Source organism: Carassius carassius, chromosome 1 (assembly GCF_963082965.1).
Source record: "Carassius carassius chromosome 1, fCarCar2.1, whole genome shotgun sequence".
NCBI classification, from domain to species: Eukaryota; Metazoa; Chordata; class Actinopteri; order Cypriniformes; family Cyprinidae; genus Carassius; species Carassius carassius.
The window spans coordinates 38,551,214-38,576,949 of record NC_081755.1 but is presented as its reverse complement, the minus strand read 5'-3'; the positions used below and the strand labels follow the sequence as shown (position 1 = coordinate 38,576,949).

Below are 25,736 nucleotides of genomic sequence, written 5' to 3'. Positions count from 1 at the left end.
GATATTGGACTGCGGTCCCTTTAAGAGTTTATCCATGGACCCAATATACTGTTACACAACACACGTTCTCGTTCTCCGCTATTTAACGTTCCAAAACTGACTGTGTTTAACTGGATACTCACCAAGACGGGCATTTTGACATCATTTTGTATGTATTTGAACGTTTTAGCGCAGTTAGCCACTCATTTTGGTATTTGTGGCTCACAAGCTGTTTGAGAGACTGAGCTCAGGGAGCCGGTGATTTGTTGTAGAGACTAATATAAAGTCTTTCAACGTATACTCTATTTGGTTCTCGACATGAGCACTAGAAAGTTTCATCTTTGTCCGGTGTCTAGGCTATTTCTCTCCAGATGTTATAACCGAAAAATTGAGGGTATCTATTAATATTCAGAACCAGAGAAAGCCATAATGATAATGTCTTAAATAACTGATTATTTGGGTGGCTCTTGTATCTCTTGTGCAGTCTATCCTGCTGCTGGGCAGTGTAGCTCTGGCATGCTTGGCCTTGGACCTCCTCTTCCTCCTCATCTACTCCTGCTGGCTGTGCTGCCGCCGTAAGAAGAGCGACGAGCAGCCAAACGCAGACTGCTGCTGCACCGCCTGGTGCGTCATCATTGCCACCCTCGTCTGCAGGTGAGTCTGAATGCATTCTTCCTCATATCAGCGGCTCGTTCAAGCTGAAGATGACAACTGTTGTCAGAGTCTCCAGAGAGATGCTTTTATCAAATGATCCCAGCTGGAAAAACGTCATTCTGTTTGTTAGAGTGAAAAGGGAGGTGTATTATCTGAAGGGCTGCAGGGTTTAATTTCTGGAAGGGAACTCATTTCTGTACTAATCTCTGTAGTTCATTTGGAGCTCTCTCTGGGGTTTGATATAACTGCAGGCATGGGGTTATTTCTACCTGTTGCCCCAAAATGCCTCAGTGGCTAGGGCTAATGTAAGGATTATCCAAATGGAAATGTTCACTGTATGAATATGAAAGTTCATCAGGACAGAAATAAATTGGCAGTAGGGCAGTACTGAAATGCTTAGCCAATACTTACTGTTTTTAGTGTGTTACTTTGGTGGTTGTTTCAACCTTTTTGCACTCATTGGCTTGAGGAGAAGATATTTTGAGAAATATAAACTGTTTTGCCAGCCAAACAATTTTGGTTACAATAGACAATGAGACATTTCTCAAAATATCTTCCTTTGTTTCACACAAGTAAGGAATTTATAAAAGGTTGGAAGGGCATGATTGTGAATAAATTACAGAATTTTTCATTTTTACATGAACTACCCTTTTAAGGTATTACCAGTGCCCAGATTTTGTTGATCAGTCCATCTGGTAAAGAAGTCAATGGTAAGAAGGTTGATAAGATGAGTGCTTTTGATGAAGAACTGATCACTGGAATTGCCAGAGTTTGCCAGGTTATTAATGGCATCAGAGTTTGAGTAGAAAGTGAACTAGATATCCATGAGACATTTAGTTTCTTATTCAGGCAGCTGAACTTGAACCAGATTGCTTAGCGGGATTCTCTTCACTGTTGCTCTGCCATGACGGAAGCACAGATAAAACCCTGAGTTTGTTTGAGTTTTGGGCAGTTGACGTAACCAGTGTTGCGGCTTAACACCGGTTACACCGTATATATTGACTTTCGCAGCAAGTCAGCATATACACCAAGTATGGCTTAAATGGTGACCAAATCATGGGTTTATTTTCATTTTGTGGTGAACTATCCCTTTAAAGGTCCTTTGATCACGACAGAGTCATTTGGATTTCGTTGTGCAGTTTGAAAAGAATTGAACATTCAATGCAAATTGATAAAGCACATTTGACTACTTGAGAATCAACTCTTGGTCCTTCTACACACAAGTCTTGGATTGCTTGAATTAATCACCAGATGACTATTGATTGGTTTGTGAAATTTGCTGAGGTGAAACATTGACCGTTTAATTCCTGGTGTGTTATAATGTCGATGATGACAAAGTGCTGAGCTGCAGAATAAAGTGGGCTTGTGCTTGAGAAAGTCATTACTTCAGACACAACCTTCTGTCTGGTGCTGTTGCTATAATGCATGCAATCACAAAGAGTGTTTCTGCTGTCCTTCACTCTAGGTTTCCTTCATTGTCTTCAGAACCAACCGTAGTGGGTTTTTTTGTGCGTTATAATCCATTAAAATTCAAGATGTCAAGATGTCTCTGTGAGTGAGTGCAAACCAGTGGAAGGACTCATAAATAAACAGATTGAATAACTAAAGCTGGCTTTTGTTATGATGATGTTTGATGCACAATGTGAATGAAAAGAATTTGGTGGGAAAGTTGAGGCTCCGCTATTGTCCAGTCTGACATCCTGTCTCAAATAAACACTGTTGCTATGGCAGCGTCTTTCCCGGCAATTATGGTTTTTGGCATTACAGCCATCGTCAAGGACTCACGAAAAAGACCACCTTTCCACCTCCACCCCCCACATCTCATGACCGATCCTCCAGTTTTTTCCATGTTAACGTGCGCTCGCTCTTCAGGGAGTCCGTCCCTGATAGTGTCAGCATGAGAGGCCTGCTGTGTGGTTTTGTGAGTTTCTGTTCTTCAGTGTATGTTGATGACAGGTGTGAACTTTATGGTCACTAAGAGTTACACACCAAGCAGTATATCCTGTGTTCAGTACAGTTCAGCTTTTTTCCCCAGCTCGGAAGTTGTAAAGAGCTCAGACGAGGCAAAAAAAAGCCTGTGTTGCGGTGTCTTCTTATCTTCTCTAAAGCAACCATGGAAGCAGACTTCACCCTAATAGTTACTTAATAAATATGCTGGTCTTATTTAGATTATACATCAATGCACGTTTACAAAAACATATGATATAAAACAAAATGTAAATCAATAACAGAAAGTAAATTACATGTGTTTTAGACCAACATAGTTGATGATGTTGTTTATTTATTTCTCTTTGGTCTGTTCTTTGGTCTTTGGTTTACTTCTTTTTAGTTTGGTTTGTTATGATTTGGTATTAGTTTGCTTTGTTTTTTTGTTTTTAGTTTGTTTTCTTTTGCTTTTTGTTTTTGTGGTTTGTTTTAGTATCTTTAGTTTTTGTTTGATTTTTAGTTTTTTGATCTTGTGAGGGGAAAGGGATTCCATGTGGACCTACTTGTTCAATCCATGAAGAGATAGTCTCACAAATCCTTACTCTCTGTCAGTCTCGCACTCAGTTCACTCTTTTGCTAAATCAGTTACTAAAACTCTTCTCTCTCGGTTTTTCTTGGTCTCAGGCTTTCTGCTGTGAGTTTGCACTTCTTTGAAAGTTTATCAGTGCACATCTGGTCCTGTGTGGAAGTGGAAATATGGAGAACACTCTCTTTGTCATGTTCACAGGCTCCCTGCTGATTCCTCCCTATGGGGAGGAAGATGAGCCCATTTTCAACACAAACACCATTAATAATCATCACACCTGCGAGGGACATGACTCAGGATTTCTCATAATGTGATATTAATATTCTCATAATGCATGCCTGCAGCCAGTAATGCTTTAGGCAGATTTTATTCTCACTTTATTGGTAAACTTTAAGTATAGGATGAAATGTTACTTTTTATTTTATTTTTATTTATTCTTTAAGGAGATTCACAGAATTTTGGTGAATAAGAGGACCTATTTTATTTTGATGCACATATCTGTACATTAGCAGGAATGTTGCACAATATGGATGTGAAGGCAGTAAATGTAATTAGCTTGTGTGACAATAAAAAATTGTTTTGGTTAAAATCAACAAATAATCGTGCTAATTAATCGTGATCTCAATATTGATCAAAATAATCGTGATTATCATTTTGGCCCTTATCGTGCAGCCCTAGTGTCCACTGAAAATAAAAAATATTCCACTTTAAAGCGGCGAACATCAAACATTATCTTATTTCACATCAGCACGCCTGCACGGTAACTGCACCAGCAGAATTCCACTGAAAGTTCTGCCTATTTCCACGTAATTCTTTTGTAAGTCATTCATACAAATCTCCTCACCCATCTCTTGCGTTTGAGCTTCAAGCTAAATTGACCATATTTAAGTTTATTCTGCAAATCTCTGAAGATATTCTACACCAATCAGCATGGAAAATGTGTAAAAGTGCAGATACTGCATGGACTGCTCATCACTTATGCATGAGGAGGAAACAAGCTCATGCCGTCCATACAGTGGACAGCCTTCCTGTAGACTCTGTGGATATAGACACTGTTATAGTAAGAACCCATTGTAATGTTTACCATCTGAAGGTTATCATATTTCACCAGATTTGGTATTAAATATGCCAGATAATTGTTTCTATTGAAATAGATATCTGGAGTTGTGCAATTTTTGGTCTTTCTTGGAAGCAAATTGTATGATGAAACTTCCTGAGAATTGCTTATGAAGGCACATATTTTGAGAGCTTAACAAGAAATCTCAGTGGACGCATTTGAAGGAACACATGAGTGATCAAATAGAAACCAGAGAGTACAAGAATGTTTTACAAAATGTGGTTGAGACATGCAATCCCCTGTCCTGAGTCAGTGATTCATGAGGTCACAGAGGAGTCTTCGTAAACGGTAGAATTAGTCATGTTACTGTAGATTCCTTCACTGTCCAATCAGTCATGTCATCAGTCATTTGACTCTAAGTGTTTCCGGTTTATTTTGAGTAACATTTCGGTTTCATGTTGTTATATGCTCCTACATAGGAGTGTTTCTTTTATGTCTCTGTTGAGTTCTGTTGCACCACATTCATTATTTAGTCCAGATGAAATCCCTTCAAATGCACACTGTTCAGTCAGAATTGGTGGCATGGAAGTCAAGACGCATGAATTTGCTCTGTTTTCAGTGATTAAAGTTTGATCCTCACCTCTGTCAAATAGTTTGATTGTAGTTGGTGTGAAACAGCCTCGAGGACTCGATCCAGATGCACAGGCCACCTAAGTTTCACGCTTGGACTTTTGATGTCTGCAGGTTCAGGCATATTTTTGCCATAGCGCTGCATAACTAAATATTATGCAAATTCAGAGCAAGACTCTGAAACCTTTACAGCGTTTATGCTAATCAGCTCATGACTTGTCATTAAAGTCCCTTCAACGGCTCTGATAGCATCACAGCAGCTAGTGTGCAGTTCATTTAGGAATTGAGATGGGAATATATAAGCTTGTCCATCCAACATTTTTGTATACATACATTTTATACATAAAACTATAAAGATAAATATAAGATTTCCATTTTTTTCCTCACTAAAATAAGCTCTTTTTAAACACTCTCGTATGTGTATTCAATCTGAATGTGGCAAAGGTTTTTATTTGTTTTAGGTTTTTTAGTGCTGAGCATTATAACCAATAACAGACATTAATTAAATGATTTCCTGCTAGCTACACATTGTTAAATGTTTAGATTGAGAACCATATTTAAATGTGGGATTGAATTTGAAAATGCTTTAAAAAAAACATTTGATAACTATAGCAGTGCAGCGATCAAAAATCTGCACATTAAGTTTTGCAAACTAATAGACCTGCCATTTCTATGTCATGTGTAATGTTTATTTTATTTGTTTATGAGTTTTTATATATATATATATATATGTATGTATGTATGTATACATATATATACAACACCAAAGGCCGCTCACTCTTTGGGTACAGTAACCAAACTAGTCTCGTCATAGCTGTGAGACGCTCCACTTAACCAAATCCCCACTGCTTCGCGATGCTGTGCTTTAGGGGGAAGGGCGCACCAGGATGAGCATGAGTAATGAGATTGCTCAACGTGATCTGTCCAGTCAGTGGAGTGTTATTCTCTAAGGAGCATTTAACCCCATTCACATTGATCAACAATCACAGGTCATTACTTATTATATATTATACAACTCAAGCGCTGGGATAGATTTTGATGAGTCATGTGGCTTATTTTTGTTATTTATTTGTTTGCAGTATGTCTGTATGGACCCATGAGAGCTGTGGCCCAGAATAGAGACTGTCTGACAGACTGAGCTTTCTTTAATACAGGACAGCAGTGATATGGGACCACTAAATGCCACAGCTGCGGGAACATTGATTGATCTGTCCTCGAGTCATATCTTGCCTTAGAGCCCACATTCACTCTCCCTTCTCTCTGCAGAACTAATATCTGGGATGTCTCTTATATGGTTTGATGTATTTGACTCTATTAACCTCACAGCTTCCATTTTTGCCATTTTTTTAAGCTGACAGTTTTATAGCTGACAGCCTTATTTTGCCTACCCATAGCTTTTTTGATATGATTACAATGGTCATACCATAGTATTCTTAGAAGTAAGTCACATTGGCAAAGTCACATTAAGTAAAAACATTTAACAAGGTGTTTTTTTATCAACATACTGCATCTATTATTTGTTTAAATTCTATTAAAAAAAGAAAATCTGTCATTTTAAAACCCAGAATGCTACCTTACACAAATAGTCCAGAAGTACTAATTTATTTCTTCCTGCTTGGAAAATACAGTATGAACCTCTGCTTCTAACAAACAGATAATTTCTTAGTGAAGTCATTGCATAGTTCTGGAGTAGTGTAAGCACAGGTAGCATTATAATTTGTTTTAATACAAACAAAATGAGATGTCCATCGTATCACTCTCGAACCATTCATGTTGTGCTATGAGAGATTAGACTGTGGTTTTTGTGTATTTAGTTAACTTTGCTCATGCAGATTATCCACCAGATTTACAGTGTAGCAGGAAGGCTGGGAACTCCACTGAGACCTCTCTAATGGGTCACATGACCGTGGCTTTGGGGCGACGGCGAGGTGACATCTGCTTCCAGATCTGCACATTCGTGCTGCAACACGCCCCGTCTGAACAGCACAGCGCATGGAGAATAAAACCAACAAAACACATCGGCTTAGCACAACTAACTGCATGTTTACAAAATATAGAGCTAGTTTGAGAAATTCTCCCTCAAGCCATTTCCTGCGTAGTGCTTCAGCCACAATGGGTCCTTCACACTCAGACGTTATTGTGAAATCTTAATACTTATGCTTTGGCCCATTTGCGAAGCAAATGATAAGACTGGCAAATACACGGAATGTGTCTTAAATGTACTCTGGCCGAGAGCTGTGGGGCTTTTCCTGTGGTGAATCGCTCTTTGTTTAGCCGCAGAACCCCTTTAAGCGGGGTGGCTGCTGATTGTAGCTGCCATTGAAGGCTTTACAATGGAGTTGGGTGACATACTTGAGCGAGAGAGGGTGGGGAATGGGAATGAGTGGGATTGAAAGCTCCGGCAGCAGTTTGTTCTTTTCTGCCACCTGGTGGTGAGGCAACAAGTTCAAGTCGGATGTGTTGGTGGTCCTATCTCTGGTGCAGATGGTGCAGGTGGTCTGTACATTGCTGTGAACAGCCTTAGTGGGTTTGTTGGCAGCCGTTTATTTGTGACCCGATTCTCTGGTTGGTCAAAGCTGTTACCGCAATCGATTAGTTTTCATCCATCTTCTCCCAGCGCTGTTGTTGTAGCCCAACAGTTTGAGTCAATGTTGTGTTAAGTTTCACAGAGTGCTATCGATCATTTGACCACTAGTTCAGGTCCTCTTGTGGTTCTCACATGTGCACAGACGCTTGGACTAAATGGACTAAAAGCATTTTGTTAGTGGCAAATTGTACAAATATATAAAGCGAGTAGTCATTACGTTAACATTTAGGGATCTTATTGCATTCCTTTGGAGCAAAGGGCTATATGTTTTATTGCATTTATAAGGCTTGAACCAGCATCCTTCTGGTTATGAGCCATATGTAATGCAGTAATGTTCAGAATTAATTTCTCTCAGACAATACTAAACTCTTTCCTATTTATGGTTTGATGTATTTGACTCTATTAACCTCACAGCTTCCATTTTTGCCATTTTTTTAAGCTGACAGTTTTAGCTGACTCTCTCCACCTTCAATACCACGACTTAGGTGCCCTTGAGCAAGGCATCGAACCCCCAACTGCTCCCCGGGCGCCGCAGCATAAATGGCTGCCCACTGCTCCGGGTGTGTGTTCACAGTGTGTGTGTGTTCACTGCTCTGTGTGTGTACATTTCGGATGGGTTAAATGCAGAGCACAAATTCTGAGTATGGGTCACCATACTTGGCTGAATGTCACTTCACTTTCACTTTCACTTTCTTTCACTATTTACAACCCATCAAATGTCCATATAAAGCTGATTTTAAATATTTTTAAGCTGTATGGCTTTTTATGCTGTTCACATACTCTACTGTAGATTTTCGTTTAGTTTTGAAAGTCTCTGGTTTTGAAAGGCTACATTTATTTGATCAAAAATACAGTAAAAATCTGTAATTTTGTGAAATTATTACAACTTAATTTTTATGAGTTCGTTAGTCAACTCCATTTTATAGTGACGTGATCCTTCAGAAATCATTCTAATACGCTGATTTGATGCTTAAGAAGCATTTTTATCAACGTTAAAAGCAGGATGCTTTTTTCAGGATTCTTTGATTAATAGAAAGTTCAAAAGAACTGCATTTATTGTATAATTGTCAGTATTATCAATTTTATGTTTCTTTACGGAGTAAGAGTTTAACAAAAAAATTTCAAACAAATCTTAGCCAAAATAATTTTAACAGTTGTGCATATTGCATATAGTGTATTTATGACTATTACAAAAATAAACACAAGATTATTTTTAGGATTTTATTATAATTCGTTTTAAATCTTTACATGTATCCCTGAAACATTCCTGATTAGAAATGAGTGCTGTAAATCAGTGCCCTGAATGATCTGTGAGAATTCACTCTTATTAAATAAGTCATTCATGTGTGTTCAGATGAGTTATGAAGACAATAGAGTCTGAATGCCTCTCTCTTTGTCTCCTTACAGCGCTGGCATTGCTGTTGGTTTCTACGGGAATGGTGAAACCTGTGATGGCGTGAATCGGTTTACCTACTCCCTCCGCCATGCTAATCGCACCGTGTCAGGAGTGGACAGACTGGTGAGGCACTGATGCGCACTGGGTTATGTTCACTAAGTGCTCCTTCTCCCCAAAAACACACCAGAGCTTGACAATCTCACGGACATACTCAGATGTTATACTGTCTGATCTGTAGCTCATGAGAAAAACAACTTAGAAAGCAAATGTGTGTGTCTGTAGGTGTCAGAAAGTACATCAGCTCAGAGCCAGACTGTGGACGAGAACCTTCGGCTACTAAAGGACCAGTATGCAAAGCACACTGATTACCTGTCCATCGTACACAAACTCCAGGATCAGCGGAGTGAGCTGGTTCGTCAGATGACTGGCATTCCCTTTTGGAGCGATCTCAGCATCTCCCTGGAGGATCTGGCAACCCAGATTGAACTATATGACTGGTACAGGTATGAACTTTGATTTCTTTCACAGGAATGGCAATATTACATGTAATATTCTTCATATGTAGGTATAAATATTCTAGTTCAGTACCAAATCAATTCTAAAAATTGAAAAGAGAATACAGATTTATTTTTAAAAAGGAAATTATTATTTATTTATTATTATAAAACATTTGCACAAAAATGTCATGTTACCATTAAGTGACATCAGAGAGCTGTGAACATGTGAGAGTGTTATTAAAATATTAACTTAAAATATAAGGGTTGCTTCAGTGAGTAAACTTATTTGGTAAAGGAAATGTGGCAAAAAATACTGGCAAATACTGGTAACTGAAATTTTAATGCTGTGACAACACAAAAAAATTTCTGACAGACATTTTGAAATGAACTTCAGTTTGTTTGAAAGTGTTGTAAAACCTTTCTGACATCCAAAAAAAAAGTCTCAGGCGAAAAAGAAAAAGTGCTCAAAGGATTTCTCTGTATCGGATAAGTTGTGAACAGTGCTCTCTCAGAGAGAATAGAAATTAGTATTCTGTTCACTCGCTGCCTCTTTCCACCTCTCGACAGCCATTTACATTTCTCTCTGAAAGTAATTGCTTTGGGGTCTGTTTGCTTGCCTTAAAAGCCAAATAAGTTAAATTTTAGGCTTCCAAAACAGGATAAAGCCAGAAAACCAAATAATTTTGGCTTTGATTAAAAAAAAATAATAATAAATAAACTTTTCTGAAAATGTAAATGGATCACTGAAGCTTACTGAAGACAAGTAAACAGTCAGCTATTAAATAACAATAAAAAACTAATTACAAGCAAAAGTACAAAAAAAAACTACAGTAGAACAGTTAGAAAATGCTACATTGCATAAAGTTAGCACATGTATTAACCCCTTAACTGTCACTCACATTTTTGAATATTGACTTTGTAGTGCACGATCCAAACTTAAATTTTTATAATTCATGAATTAAAATATTTTGTAACATATTGATGTACCATTTTCATGGTAATGCAATATCTGATTTTAAAATGGGTTTCAAAGGATGAATTTTGAGATTTTAAGTTTTCAGTCGATATATAATTTCTGATGATTTCTAAAATGAGAAAAAGGCCACAAATTAGTCTTTTTTTTTTTTTTTAACAAAGGTCAAAACTCCAGTTATAATGTAGATTTTTGAGGGTTATCTTATCATAAACTAATCGATTACTTTTCCTACATAATTCTTTGCAAAAAACATATCTAAAATATCTATTTGGGAGTCTTAGACCTTTCCAACGATATATAGTTTGTCAAGATTAGATTAGATTTATTTGTAATATAGTGAAGTAAATGTGGGACGCCTACAATTCATCCTGGCAGTTAACAGGTTGAAAAAATTACATTTTCTTCACTAAATTAAATAATTTTTCTCCTTATTAAAGTAACAGAAGTGATTTAGTCGAGAAGTGAGAGATTTTCTGTCTTTTGTTGTTTGATTAACATGAATGACAGAACGCAGGAATATTAGACTGCTGTCACTTTAAGAGCTGACCAGATCCAATAAACTATTACACATTTTCTTTCTCAGCTGTTTGCTTTCACTTAAAAGTTTAGTTCACCCAAAAATGAATTTGGCTGCATTTTACTCACCCCCAAGGCATCCTATGTGTATATGACTTTCTTCTTTCAGATGAATTCAGTCGGAGTTAAATAAATAATTGTCTTTTATCTTTCAAGCTGTATCATTGCAGTCAGTGGGTGTTGCATTGCTTAAGTCCAAAAGACATGAAATAAAAAGCAGCTTTCCATAAAAAAAAGTGTCTCACATGGCTCCAGGGGGCTGCTTCTGTCTAACTGTTGGCTAGATTAGAGTGATTATTAAATTTTGAATATGCATCTTTTTCTTACAAATATGCATCGATGTGCTACAGGAGGCCTTTGTTCACCCCCCAGAGCTGTGTGAGACACTTTTTTTTGTATGGAAGCCCACTTTTTATTTCACTTCTTTTGGACTGAAGGAATGCAACACCCGCTGACTGCGATGATGGAGCTTGACAGATCAAAGACGATCTTTAATAGAACTCCGCACCTACATCCTACACCTAGGATGCCTCGGGGGTGAGTAAAACGCAGCCTAATTTTCTTTTTTGGGTGAACTAATCCTTTAAGACCTAAATTACAGTGTTTACGAGGATACTTGCAAAGACAGGCATTTGACACATACAACTGTGTATTTAACATCCAATGCCTGTAACAGGGTTCCTCAAATCTTACCCTGGAGGGCCAATGCGCTGCAGAGTTTAGCTCCAACCCTGATCAACCAAAATTTCAGTATTCGGTACCGATACCAATGAAAATCCACGGTTCTCTGTACCAATTTCGGTACCAAACCAAAGTTTAATTTAGACAAAATTTACCAGTAAAAATTCATTGTTCTCTGTACCAAAGCAAAACACAAAAACATGCTAGCTGAACAACACACCATTTTTATTAATAAAGTTAAACAATGCCATTCTTTATACTTGTTTAAAATTGTGTTTCAAGTTTTTCCACAAGTAATACATGAAAATAAATTACAAACCTAAAAAACTAATTTTTTTATAAATTAAACAAAATATGCCATGACCAACAAGTTATAAACTAAAATATTATAAATGTAAAAAAAAAAAAAACAATGGCATGATTTAAGTATTTCAGACCAAGGATTGTAAACATTTGAGTAATTAAATAACTACTGTAGATAAATAACAAGCATTTTTTTCAAACAAGTTTCACTTACTCTATATTAAAAAAAAACAAAAAACAAAAAACTCTACTGTGTAAAAGCAGTAAACGCCTTTATATGTCGTCCTGTTTGTTTTTTTTTACCTTAATTAAATGTATAGAAACTTTAAATAGTTAATAAAGCATCTTAATTCTAACACTTATCATATTAGCGTTAGCCACATCACTGATGCTAACGATTTAACGTACTACACAAACGGCTGTTTATTTCTATCCGACTGATTCCGACATTCAAATTAAAATGATATATAATTCATAACAGAAACTTTACATTTGAAATTAGTTTGAAATGTAACTGCTTGAACTCTTTCATCAGATCCGTGTGGCGGTCTTTGAGGTGTTTTATTAAGTTAGATGTGTTTCCTCCTTTTGACAGAAAACTTTGATGACATCGTTTGCAAGGTTTTTGATTATCAATGATGTTCACCTTGTCATCAGCTGCAAATCCGAAATATTTCCACACACTGCTCTTTCCTCCCTTTTTATCAACAAGTTTTACAGCTACCACATCAGCTGCACCGCCGGTCGCCATGTCTCAGCAAGCAACTGTACATGCTCAGTACATGCGTGCATGCATGCGCATTAATGAACCGGGTTTGAACGGGTCCTCGGTACCACCGGTACTTAAGAAAACTTGCTACCATGACGTTTACATTTTTTTAGTACCGACTTGGTACCGAAGTACCGGGTCTTTTGACAACACTACTACCTGTGATTTTCTAATGATCCTGAAGACACTGATTAGCATGCTCTGGTGTGTTTGGTTAGGGTTAGATTTAAACTCTGCAGGAAAGTGGATCTCGTGGGCCAGATTTGAGGATCCCTGCTTTATTGTATAAGGCAGGGTTATTCAAATCTTGTCCTGAGGGCCAATGCGCTGCAGAGTTTAGCTCCAACCCCGATTAAACACACCTGAGCATGCTAATCTGTGTCTTTAGGATAATTAGAAAATCACAGGTAGATGAGTTTGATCAGGGTTGGAGCTAAACTCTCTCGTATATTGTGAAATTAGTTTTTCCTTTAGCTGCTAATTGAGTTTCCATGGCTCAAAATCACTTGTTTATTAAATTGAAATGCTTGAAATGCGTAAGCGTTTAACCACGATAAAGACAGTTGAAAATCTCTACCGGTCTACAAATTACTACTGGTATATCGCCCACCTCTACTTACCAAGGCTGCACTTATTTAAAAAAAAAAAAAAAAAAAAATGCAATACTATGAAACACTATTACAATATCATTATTATTATTTTTTGTTACCTTATGAATTATCAATTTTGTGCATCCTTGGTTAGTAAAATTTCTCTGACCCCTTTTACATATATTTAGATTGCATTATTTAAATATACAAGAGACAACTGATCTGTGAAGCATCTTGTACTATTTGTTAATGAATTGTTAATGTTTCTTAAAATGTTTCCATTTTTGAGTTTGCTATACATTGTCATAGAGTGTTCATTATATTGACTGTGGGTTTTGCTGTGTTTGTAATGATAATGTGGTGTTGTCTTTAGGTGGCTGGGGTACCTGGGTCTGCTGCTGTTTGATGTGCTCATTTGCTTGCTGGTGCTCTTCGGCCTTATCCGCAACTCCAAAGGAACTCTGATTGGGTAAGGCTCGACATATGGATGTGTCTTTTGGGTCATGTGTGGTACACCAGGGAAAATAAAGCTTACGGAAACTAGCAAATGACCAGCAATATTTGATCTGCTCTTGTCACTGACCCACAAAGGTCCTTCAGTTGTCAGGGAGCCATCCACTCCATGAGGCTGTGATGAATAATTTCTGACTCTGTCAAAGCCGTTACACCAGATTGATTTATGAAGTGTTAGTTATGCTCTTCTGTTTGTTCCAACAGAAAAATTATAAAGTCTCATTCTCTCTTATTCCCCCCTCTGGGAAGTTTTAAATCAGAGATGACACAGAAAAACAAAAGAACAACAGTGTTACAAGCTCTCCACAGTGCCTGAACAACATAGCTCGAAAAATAGACACATTAGCACTGTACCAAAACCGCTCTATATAGAAAGTAACTTCCTGCCACACTTCCTCATTTAAAGTGCTAAAAGACTCAACAATAAGAGTATACCAATGGGTTTACTTGTGCACTCTTCTATTCTCTTTTGTAGTGTGTTGACACTGAAAATTCCAAAAAGAAAAAATGCATTTTAGCCTCAGATGCTGACATGGCCTTAAAATCCAATACTGCCACTGTGGTTTTATCTGATTTTCAAATACTTTTCTGCTTCAAATCAAAGGTACAAAACTGTGTACTGTATTTCCACTCTTGAATATGATTATGATTACAAGTTAAAATGATGCTGATGGCTTAAACAAAAGCATTTACCATTGTTTAACAATTTCATAGCTCACAGTAGGTCTGTCTGTAAAGCTCTGTAAGTTATTGCTAAATCTTTTCCTGTATGGAGACAATAAATGGATTTTTACTTCTGGAACCCCACTGTTGCATTCTGTACTCTAAGAATAAAATGTTTAAAAAGCACACAAAACATTAAGTAAAATGTATATTTTTATAATATTGAGTGTTTTTGAGATATATATACTGTTTATAGGTTTAAAAATAAATATATGTATTTGTAGTGAGATTTCGCTGGACAGATGTCCAACAACTTCTTCCAAATTCGTTCTAGGTTGCATTCTCATTGAAGCATACATGCTGTGTTGCCTTAGCTGGCATTCCTATCCTTTGAAACAGCCTTTGTGTTGGAAGTGTATAGCTTAAAATGCTGTGTGGGTAGGTAGGCGGCATACTAGACTTTGGAAAAGTGCTATTGTAAGTAAGCAAGCTATTCTCTGGAAGATTTCTTCAGTTGTATGTTGGTTTCCTATTTGTGCTGGAGTACCTCAGGGACATGGTGTGGGGCCAATCATGTTCAGTCATTTAGTAGATGGTGTTTTTGGCAGGTCTGATGGAAGGAGTTATGCACTGTGTAATGGATAGAGCCATTGTGTTTCTAAGGCCGTTTTTAACCTGGTAGTTTAACCTGCTGTGTCTTATAGGAGGAAGCAGTGCATCGTTTCCCCCCGGGCTAGAACTCCCATTAAAGCCTGCCCTGTCTATCCTGAAGCTGGCTTACCGATTTCCTGTAGCTTATCTTATTCACTATACGTTAAGACATTTAACATTTCACATTCACATTATATAGCGAAAAAGTTGGTTTGACTTAAGGCTGTGTCAGAAGGTAAATGTCAGGATATTGATTTGCTTGCCCTGCAATAAAATTTGCTACTCGCTAAAAGCTTGTAATCTTTAGGTTACCATAGTTCAATCCCAACTCAAAGCATTTCATGATACTACTTGACTTGGCATTTATTTAAAGGAACAGATGGAGGCATACTTTTTATTAATGTACACATCACCCAAAAAAATTCCCTTTAGTGTCTGACTGTTTTATCTGAAAAATGTTGATTTTAGAGTTCTTATGCTGCTAACAGTTTTTTTTTCCCAAGTAAAATAAAATAAGCGTCCTCAAATAAATTTATATAAATATAAAATTAATAACTAGTTGCTTCTATACTTTTACCACCAGTAAATTCATATTATAGCTGAAAGCTGTAGTGGGATGAAGGGTTTTTATAAGCAGAAATGCCCATTGAGGGGATTTCAACCTTTTAGAAGATGTGTAGACTGTATATAGTGAAAGCAGAAACGCTGATTACCTGTGTTCTCTCAGGGTGTGTTTTCTGGGTGTGTTGGCGCTGGTGATCAGCTGGGGCACACTGGGTCTGGAACTGGCGGTCTCCTCGGTGAGTGTCTCCATGGCAACGCTTCTCCACACAGACACAGGACAGTATTGTAGTGATGCTTCTTCGTCTTGAAATCTCACTGCATATGCCCAGATTATAACTGTGGAATTACATAAAGCAGCCAGTAATAGTTTGTCTCTGTGATTAGCAGCCTCTTAGGCATAGTTATATTATACAACTGCTTTAAAGGGATGTCATGCTATGTTTTTGTTAACATATTCTAACACTCAAATCAAAACACCAACAGCATTTAGTCAAACATAATAAAGGTCATTTTTATATTAGCAATGTACAAACCTACAGTTTAAAGTCAAAGCTAGTCAAAATAGACGAATCAGTGGGTTGCCAACTACTAGTTGGCAAATCAGTTGTATGAAAGTCCCTGTATGACTAGGTTACTTTCAGATTCACCAGGCTTGATTGCACACATTTATTTGGGGAAATTTAGATGTTTTCTTTCAATTGCAAAATGCAGTTAAACGGAATTGAGGGATTTCAAGGTGCATTTTTGTAAAGTTAGACTATTTTTAGCTTGACATGCCATCTTAAAAACACAACACTTGTCAATCAGTTAAAGCACAGCAAGCTGCCAGGATGCTAATTAAACACTGTTGCTAAAAAACACAGCTTAAAATATAAACACTATCCTTTAAATGTTTGGAGTTGGTATGATGTTTCTGAAAGAAGCCTCTTACCAGTCACAGAGACTCCATTTATTTGATCAAAAGTAAAGTGTAAAGTGAGTAATATTGTGATGTATTTAAATATATAATTTATTCTGTGATGTTTAATTAGAATTTAACAGAGGAGAATTTAATTAGAGGAGATGACGACAGCCTTCACGCGGCCTCCTCCGTGAGTAGCAAGAAATGGTGCAAGAGCAGCTTGCGAAACTAATGTCGCCAACCAGTCATCATCTAGCTGGCAGACCGAGGTGCAAGAGACCGAAGGGACATGGTGCGTCCATGTCAGGACGAGTGACCATCCCGACCATCGAGTACCAAGGTCTGTCAGTGTTCCAACTTAATGTAGAGGGCCTTACCACCGCCAAAATGGAAGTCTTCTACCATCTCGCTGACTCCCAAAAAGTAGCAGCCGTCCTCCTCCAGGAGACACACCGTGACAGTGATAACATCCTCAAACTGCCCGGTTTCCAGCTTGCTGGGTCTACCCACAGCAAACAGCATGGACTTGCAACCTTTGTAAGGAACAACCTTAGTTGGACAGCCACTGGCCAATCTCCACCAGGCTCGAGTATCGAATGGCTGTCCACTAAGGTGCAGACCACAACGGTTGTCAATGTCTACAATCAATGCTGACCATGACATCACTTCCACCGGCACCTGCACCCGCCATCTATGCAGGGGACTTTAACTGCCAAAACATAGACTGGGGTTACAGTCATACTACAACAAATGGAGAGACATTAAGCCAATGGGCCTCCAGTGCCAATGCGTTGCTATTGTTCGACCCCAAAGAACCTCCAAGTTTCTTTTCAGGACTTGGCTTTCGCTGTGTGGCACACGGCTCAAAAGCCAGAGAGACGTGTCCTGGATAGGTTCCCCCGCTCACACCACCGACCGTCCATCATAAAGGTCCCATCCCTGGTGCAGCCAGTTGCAGGGAAACCCGTCAGGAGATGGAACTTTCGTAAGGCAAATTGGCAGTCATTCACTGAGGAGACAGAAAAGACATCATCCTGTCTCCCAGACCCAGACAACGCCGACGTGGACGCTGGGTATGCAGCCTACTGCAGAGTACTCCTTGGGGCAGCAAGGAAAACCATCCCCCGTGGCTTTAACATAAACTACATCCCGGGCTGGGATGGAGAGTGCAGCCACCTCCTGCATGTCCATCAGCAGGCAAGCTCCAGGGAGGAAGTGGAAGAATCTGCAACGGTACTTCTGCAGAAGCTAGATGCCACCCGAAGGTCAAGGTGGACAGAAGTAGTTCAGTCAATTGACTTCACCCACTCCAGCCGTAAGGCGTGGCGGACAATAAACCAGCTGAAAGGTAGAACACCATCGACCTCCCGGTGCCCAATAACAGCAAATGCCATCGCATCCCAGCTCCTTAAGAACAGCTGTTTCCCTGATGCTGATAAGAATTTTGCCCACACAACATCACACCAGGTGACTTCCCTGTGTAGAGCAGCTAGTGTGGACGCCAACTTGTCAGGGGAATTTACAACAGCTGAACTCCAGGCTGCCTTGAGTAAGACCAAACAAGGGAAAGCACCAGGACATGATTACATCCACCCTGAGTTTGTGACTCACCAGAGTGTAAGAACATCTGTATGGCTCTGCTCATTCTACTCGACATGCCTTCGGAGGTCCAAGCTCCCGAAGATATGGCGCCGCGCTGCTGTCCTAGCCCTTCCAAAACCAAACAAGCCTGCTGAAGACCCCAAATCCTACCGACCCATCTCACTGCTCTGCGTCCCATTCAAAACCCTGGAGAGGCTGATCTATAATCGTATCGAGCCAATAGTGGACCCTCAACTCCAACGGGAACAAGCTGGCTTCCGGTGCGGTCGGTCAACGGTTGACCAGGTGACACTGCTCACCCAAGACATTGAGGACAGCTTTCAGGAAAAACAGAAGGCTGGAGTAGTGTTGCTTGATCTCACAGCCGCTTACGATACCGTCTGGCACCGCGGACTCCACCTAAAGCTACTAAAGATCATTCCCGACCGGCACATGGTGAAGTTCATCATTGAGATGGTGAAGAACCGCAGCTTCACCTTAAAGACCAGCGACGGTCAATGCAGCAGGCTTAGAAGGCTGAGGAATGGTGTTCCGCAGGGTTCTGTCCTCGCACCGATGTTATTCAATATCTACATCCACGACTTACCGGAAACAACATCCCGGAAATATGGTTACGCTGACGACCTGGCCATTATGACGAGACGACAAACATGGGAGCAGATGCAGGCCAGCCTAAACCAGGACATGGACACCTTGGCAGCCTACCTGCGTGAGTGGCGTTTACAGCTCAGCATCGGCAAGACAGTTGCAGCAGCTTACCACCTGAACAACAGTGAGGCCAGACGGGAACTGGACATATTCGTTAATAACAAGCGCCTTGAGTTCCAGCAAGCCCCACGGTACCTTGGCGTACGCCTGGATAGATCTCTAACATTCAAACAACACCTTGAAGAAGTGACGGCCAAAGTGTCATCAAGGGTCGCAATAATTCGACGTCTCGCTGGTACTAGCTGGGGTGCAACTGCCAAGGTGCTTCGAATATCAACAGTAGCTCTCGTCTTCTCCACAGCTGAATACTGTGCCCCAGCCTGGTGCAGAAGCCCACACGCCAGGAAAGTCGACATTGCCATAAACACCGCCCTTCGGACTATAACTGGCTGCCTGAAATCTACCCCTGTCTACCATCTGCCAACATTAGCGGGAATTGCCCCGGCCGGCCTCCGACGAGAGGCTGCTACCCTCGCTCTTGCAAGGAAAGCCCAAAGATACAACTGGCATATCCTGCACAATACCACCACAACAGCACTGCCTCCTCATAGACTGAAGTCCCGCCACCCGTACAACAAGGTGGCACAAGACCTGCTCAGGTCCATCCCTGAGGACCTGTCTACAGAGGCATGGCTCGCGGCAGCCTGGAAGCAGGAGTGGGAGTCAGCAGGGCCCTCACGAACTGGGGTTGGACGTTACAAAGCATCTATGAGGAAGTGGGGCCTGGAGGACAGAGCAGTGTGTGAGTGTGGGGAGCCAGAGCAGACTGCTGAGCACATAATCACCACCTGTCCACTGTATAAACCACTGTCGGAGGCCGGCCTCTTCAACGTGGGACCTGAGATGAGAACGTGGCTGAGTTCTACTGAGCTGGACATTTGATGACGACACACGAAAGAAGAAGAAGAATTAGAATTTTTAGAATCATTAGTCCAGTCTTCAGTGTCTCATGATCCTTCAGATATCATTCTCAAGTGCTGATTTTTATATTATCCAAGTTGAAAACTGTTGTTGCCTAATATTTTTGTGAAAGCCATGATTTGTTTTTTTTTTTTTTTTTTTTTTATTCTTATAAAAAGTTGAATAGAAGGGGAAAATGACATAAATAGGAAGTTCAACATGCAGGACCAGCATTTATTTGAAATGGAAATCTTTTGTAACATTTTAAATATCTTTACTGTGAATTTTGATCAATTTAATGGATAAGCTACCTGTAGTAGTGCACATTTTTTAACTGCAGGGAAAAATAGCATGCTATATAAAGTGTAGAATATACTCCTTTAATATTCATTGTTTGCTTTTCTTTCTCATTTTAGGGCTTCAGTGACTTCTGTGCAGCGCCTGACATGTACATGACAGAGGTGTCAGAGCAGTATATGCTTATCAAGAAAGGTTTGTTTCATTTCACTCCAATCCAGAGTTTTCTTTCAAATCTCACAGATATAACACATATTTTTTCTTTCTTTCTTCCACCTCCTTCTGATTTGTAAGAGGCTTAATCAAACAGTTGTTATTTTGAATCTTGCAAAAGTAGGGCTGCACGATTAATTAAAATTAAATTGGAAAGACTATAAATCGCGATAAGGCAGAAGCTGCGATTTGTCATGTGTATCTTTTAGTGAAGCACGGTTCTGTGATCAGCATTAAATCTCCATCCGAACGCCACAGGGCGCTCTCGCACTGAAAATCCAAATCAAATAAGCCTTGCAGAAGAAACCCAGGAAATGCCTAAAGCGGTTACTGAATAAACAGAAAATTTTACTGCTTTCATTAATTCAACGTGACTAATAAATAGACGATTACGGCAATATGTTTTATCCGAGTTCGTCTTATAATTTTTATTATAATAAAGTATATAATAATGTAATGCTAATCGACATAGCCACACTGCTTAGAATACAATTAAATATGTTGCGTGCCTTATTCTGTGTAAGAAGCCACATCATGTCACAGAAGGATTTATTTCAAACACTTAACTGACAATATGAAGTGAGTTTGGAGTAAAAACATGTTATTAAATGTGGTATTTTCACGTGCATTTACTACACAGAGCTATAGTTCACTGAAAAGCTACACAAACAGCTTTCGTAATCACAGAATGATTTCTTTGATTTTATAAAAGCGCAATTAAAGCATATGCGATTATGAACACGATTTTGCAAAGCTTGTCAGTGAAATATGGCTTTGTGTAGTAAATGCTGCTCCATCTGAAAGCACATGGAGATTTACTACTAATCAAAGAACCAGCTTTACTGACAATTTGCGAATGACAATCGCATTCAGTTAATCGTACAGCCCTTCTTGCAAGTCTGTCTGATTTTAGTCTGTCCTACATCTCCTGACGGAAGGTTGTGTTCTCTGATTGATAAACAGTCACTCAGGCTTTAATTTCCTGTTGGCTCAGAGAGGAACTGTTACATCTGACTTTCTCTTCCTCACTTTATCAGCATTACACAACACAGCAGTTCCTCTTTAAAGTGACCTTATTATCCACAGGAGGCTGGATGCTCTCAGTAAATCAGGGGAGGAGACAACCATGTGGGTGTTTCTCTCAGTGTTTGTTTTGCGTGTCCGAGTGTTCCTTTTTGGGTGGCCAGGGCAAGATGTTGATGATGGAAAGTTATGCTTACGTATTCTGGTTAAAACTAATCTAAGTGGACTCTGGGTATACGGCCCATTGGAAATTGGTCTTCCTATGACTTACTCCTTGGAAAGGAAGCATTTGCACTGGCCTGAACCTGTGTGAATCCTGTTAAATGTGTTTAAATAGTTTCATTATGTTGGACCTGAGGTTAGACACTGAGATGCAGAGATTATATTGGGACTTAATGAATGTCGGCTAGAATTGGTGCTATGCAGGAAGCAGAAGTGTGTTTGTATGCATCTGGATCTCTATATGCTTTCATGTAGTAGAAGCAGGTTTGATATGTCAACTTTGACGTCTGTTCTGATTAATCACTTTGTTGGTCGTCCGAGAAGAGAAGAGCTACAGCAAGAACTTCTGGAGAACAGAGGAGAGAGATAAGAGGAAAGGAAGAGAAAACTGCTGAAGGATGGGGATGATAAACCATGTGACTATCAGCTTCACACACCCATGTAATTGTGTCTTCTGGGCTTTATTCTTATCTTTGTTCTTTCTTTCTGCAGTGTTCCTCTCATTTTCTCTAAATAAGTCCTTAAAAGAATACATATTGGCAGAACGTTAAATTTTCGGTGAACTATCTCTTTATGTATAGTTTTATGGTGATTCTTGTTTGTCTTTTTGGGGATTCTGTCAGTCATTGGCACAGTGTATTACTATGTGGAAAAGAGAAGCAAAATTAATAGTTTGGATAAAATATTTTGCTAGTGGGTTTTTAAGAATTGGTCTCGCCATGATTCTAGAATAAAATAAGTCTTTGGAACATCATCAAAATAAGCCCATCAGATTTTAGCATACACCTTTCCACTAATTACATCTCTTTAGTCCAGAATTATATTTGGTGCAGTAATTCAGTCGGAAGCATTAATGACTGAAGATTAAGATAAAGAAAGCTCTGAGTGTGTTCCTTCTGGCTGTCACTGTCCTAGACTGACTCATCCTACTCCGATTCCCTAAAATATAACCAAGACATTTCTGAATCTGCACTTACAGACAGCACACATGCCTGTGCCATCCATCGTGTCTCTTCTGTGAGGAAAACCAGAGTATGGATCCCAGCATATCTTCTGTGCTGTGCTGTTTAATACTGAATCTAGTGGTTTAAAGAGACCATATGGATCCATTATACAGACTGTGATGCAGTTTTGGAATTATTAAAATCATAAATCTAGGAAACTTTTTCTTTCATTTCTAATAGTACACTTTTGTTTTATATTAGCCTGGCTTACAAAAAAAGTATATTTATTTATTTTACTCATTTTTATAGCAAAAACATCTGTTTTTAGGATTAGGCCAAATCCTTTGACTACTTAAAGCTCTGTTATGGTGGGCTAACCTAGTAGTTCATGGTATTTCTTTAATTGACATCACAAAGTTTATCCATATGAAGTCTACTTGATGTTCACTCGATATTAATTTCAAACTGAGAAGATGACAATAGTCCAAACATGTATCTAAATTAAATGCTTTCCTCTTAAAAAAAATTAACAACAATGCATGCTATAATTGGCCTCCATTATGAATGTAGTTTACTCATCTGATAACGTTGCAGAAGGATGTTAAGTTTTACAATCATCATTGAAGAAAATCTGTGAAACACTTCATAAATAAGATCTGTCAGTGCGCTGGCGTGTTCCCTGCCTCGCATGAATCAGGATCTTTTACAGCCTGCAGTCATCGTGGCGTGAGTAGGATTTAAAGCTCTGCCTCCTCTCAGATCGTTTTTGGAAGCCACTCCATTGTCTTTGTTCGGTTTTATATGGGCATCACCAGTCACCCAATATTATATCCAATTACTGGAGGTCATTTACACATGACATATGAGCCTGTGGGGCTCTGGCCCTCTCACTGAATTACAACCTATAAATCCAGCACTGAACTCCACTACTACACTAGAATTGAACGCTGCTCAGTTTAGCCTTTTGTATAAAGCCATCCATGGATATAATTGAGAGGCCAGTTTATTCCCCTCATCATTTGCTATAATTATGCCATTTATAGTGCAATCAAGGAGGCTGGTTGTAAGGGATGGGGGAATTGGCTTGTTTATAAGCAGGTTTTACTTTTCCCCCCTAATCGCTGCCGTGTGTGATGATAGTGATGAAAGAATCACACTCAACTCCTCCTCAACAAACCCACTGCTCTGACGCATGTGTCTGTTTTTGATTCGCGTCCACGCAACCCGCTGCAAGCTGCGCATGAAGATGACCCAAGACTCCATCTGCGTTGGCGTGTGGAGGTTTGTGAGCGGACTGTGTGAATTAGTACCATTTCCTGTGCAGAAATAGAAATTATTTTTAACACTGCAGTCTAGATTTCAACTCATCTTTACATTCACAGATTTGATTTATTGCATGGTAATTTTACTTCACAGTGTGGGACGCCAAACTTTTGTGTGTGTGTGTATTGTACATTTTAAACTTGTTATTTAATGGGATTTAAACCCATGACCTTGGCGTTGCTAACATCAAGCTGCACTGTTTGAGATACTAACTTGCTATTTACGAAGTCTTCAGCTCTTGGCTTCAGTGACCTGACAGCACTCTTCAAATGTGTGCTTGTGTTTTCCGTTCGCGTTTACTAAAAAATAGAAATCGCAATGAAATTCAACTGAATATGCCACCTTTTGCTGATGAGCATTTATTAATAAGCAACTGAAACTTACAACTTCCTGAACCAGGCAAGAGTTATTCCTGAACACCCCTATGACTTCCTAGAGTCTTATTCATTTATTAAACATTTTTACTAATTTATGATGCACTCATAATGTCGTTCCAAACCCATAAGATCTTCATTCATTTTCAGAGCACAAATTAAGATATTTTTGATGAAATCCAAGAGCTTTCTGACCGTGCACGTACAACAATTTAACTGACACGTTTAAGTCCCAGAAAGTTAGTAAAGACATTAAAATAAACGTTAAAATAGTCCATGTGACATCAGTGGATGTAGCTACAAGAATAGTTTTGTGCACTAAGAAAAATAATGACTTTGTTCTACAATTTCTCGTCTTTTGTGTCAGTCTTCAATGTGAGTACCACAATGCATTTCTTTGTGCACAAAACACGTTCTCGTAGCTTCATAAAATGAAGGTCCCAAAGCCCTTGAATTTCATCGAAAATATCTTAATAATCCCTTTAAATGGACACATTTTAGCATGTTTGAATTCATCCTACAGATTTTCCTTCAAGATCTGCAGATTTGGTCTGGGATTAGTTTACTCATGTGCAGTGACTGGGATTCTTTTCTGCATGAGAGAAATTAGATGCTCTGCTTAGCTTGGGTGAGCGAGGCATCTGTGGATGGAATCTAGTGTTGCTGGTTGTTGGAAATCTAGCTGTTCAGATACCTGACACGGCTGCTGTAGGTTCTCTGAGCTCAGTAAATGACAATGTGTCAGTGTGTGGGTTCGTCTGCTTTGGGAAAAGAGAAACGATTTGTAGAATGTTGCAGGTTTATAATGACTTACCTTGCCTAAATTGTATTATACGCTTATAGATGCAAAGAAATTAAAAACTGTCATACCTGAGTGGGTCTTCATCTAGGTAATAAATGCTGATTTCTTTCATGTCTCTTGACCTACTGCCTCTCTCTCTTTACAGATATCCTGCAGTATTACCTCACATGTAACGTGGGTCAGGTCAACCCCTTCCAACAGGTAATCATAGCTTCTACCTCCCTTGACTGCATTGATTTCAGATTTTCTCTGTTAAATAAATCCCTCACTTTCAAATCTCTGAGATATGTCCTCAGAAAAAAATACATTGTCTCTGTTCCAAACAATAGTGAGCTTCCCAGCTGGAGAAATCTGGCATCTTAGAGACATTCCCAACAGAAAGGCTTTTGCAAATAGCAAATTTATGCACCATTATACATTCCTGGCAAAAATGTAATACAGCATTACATGTGTGCGTCATGGAAATGATAATCCCAGAATTTATTGCTATTAGGTCACTTAAAAAAAGTAAAACCGGTATTATATTGCATTGTTTACATTATTTTATAGTATTATTATTTTGTTCTAGTTTAAATTCTAGTTTGAATTTTGGCATTCTTTTGTCTTTTTTTATAATTTATTTAGAGTTTTTGAAATGTGTATAAATTAGTAAAGTTCTAATTTATTTTCTTTTATTTCAGCTTTCAGTCAATAAAAAATGTTTAATAGTTTAAGTTACTGTTTCAAACATCAGACTCTGGGAGAGTTATTTTAGTCCTGTGCACTGTGAGGGACCATTAATGTCGTTCCTTCTGTAGATAGTTAATAGACAGCAAGGTATCTAGCTCGA

At 38.9% G+C, this 25,736-nt stretch overlaps 1 protein-coding gene across 2 annotated transcripts in view; it reads left to right on the top strand.

The window, feature by feature from the left end:
• LOC132149587 (protein tweety homolog 3-like) overlaps positions 1–25,736 on the top strand; it is a 63,238-nt gene that overhangs the window by 23,144 nt on the left and 14,358 nt on the right. For both annotated transcript variants that reach the window (XM_059558969.1, XM_059558978.1), the window contains exons 2-8: positions 464–633; positions 8,827–8,938; positions 9,098–9,318; positions 13,581–13,676; positions 15,762–15,834; positions 20,126–20,201; positions 25,053–25,108. In XM_059558969.1, the coding sequence (XP_059414952.1) occupies positions 464–633; positions 8,827–8,938; positions 9,098–9,318; positions 13,581–13,676; positions 15,762–15,834; positions 20,126–20,201; positions 25,053–25,108 (804 nt within the window). The remainder of the gene's footprint in view (positions 1–463; positions 634–8,826; positions 8,939–9,097; positions 9,319–13,580; positions 13,677–15,761; positions 15,835–20,125; positions 20,202–25,052; positions 25,109–25,736) is intronic.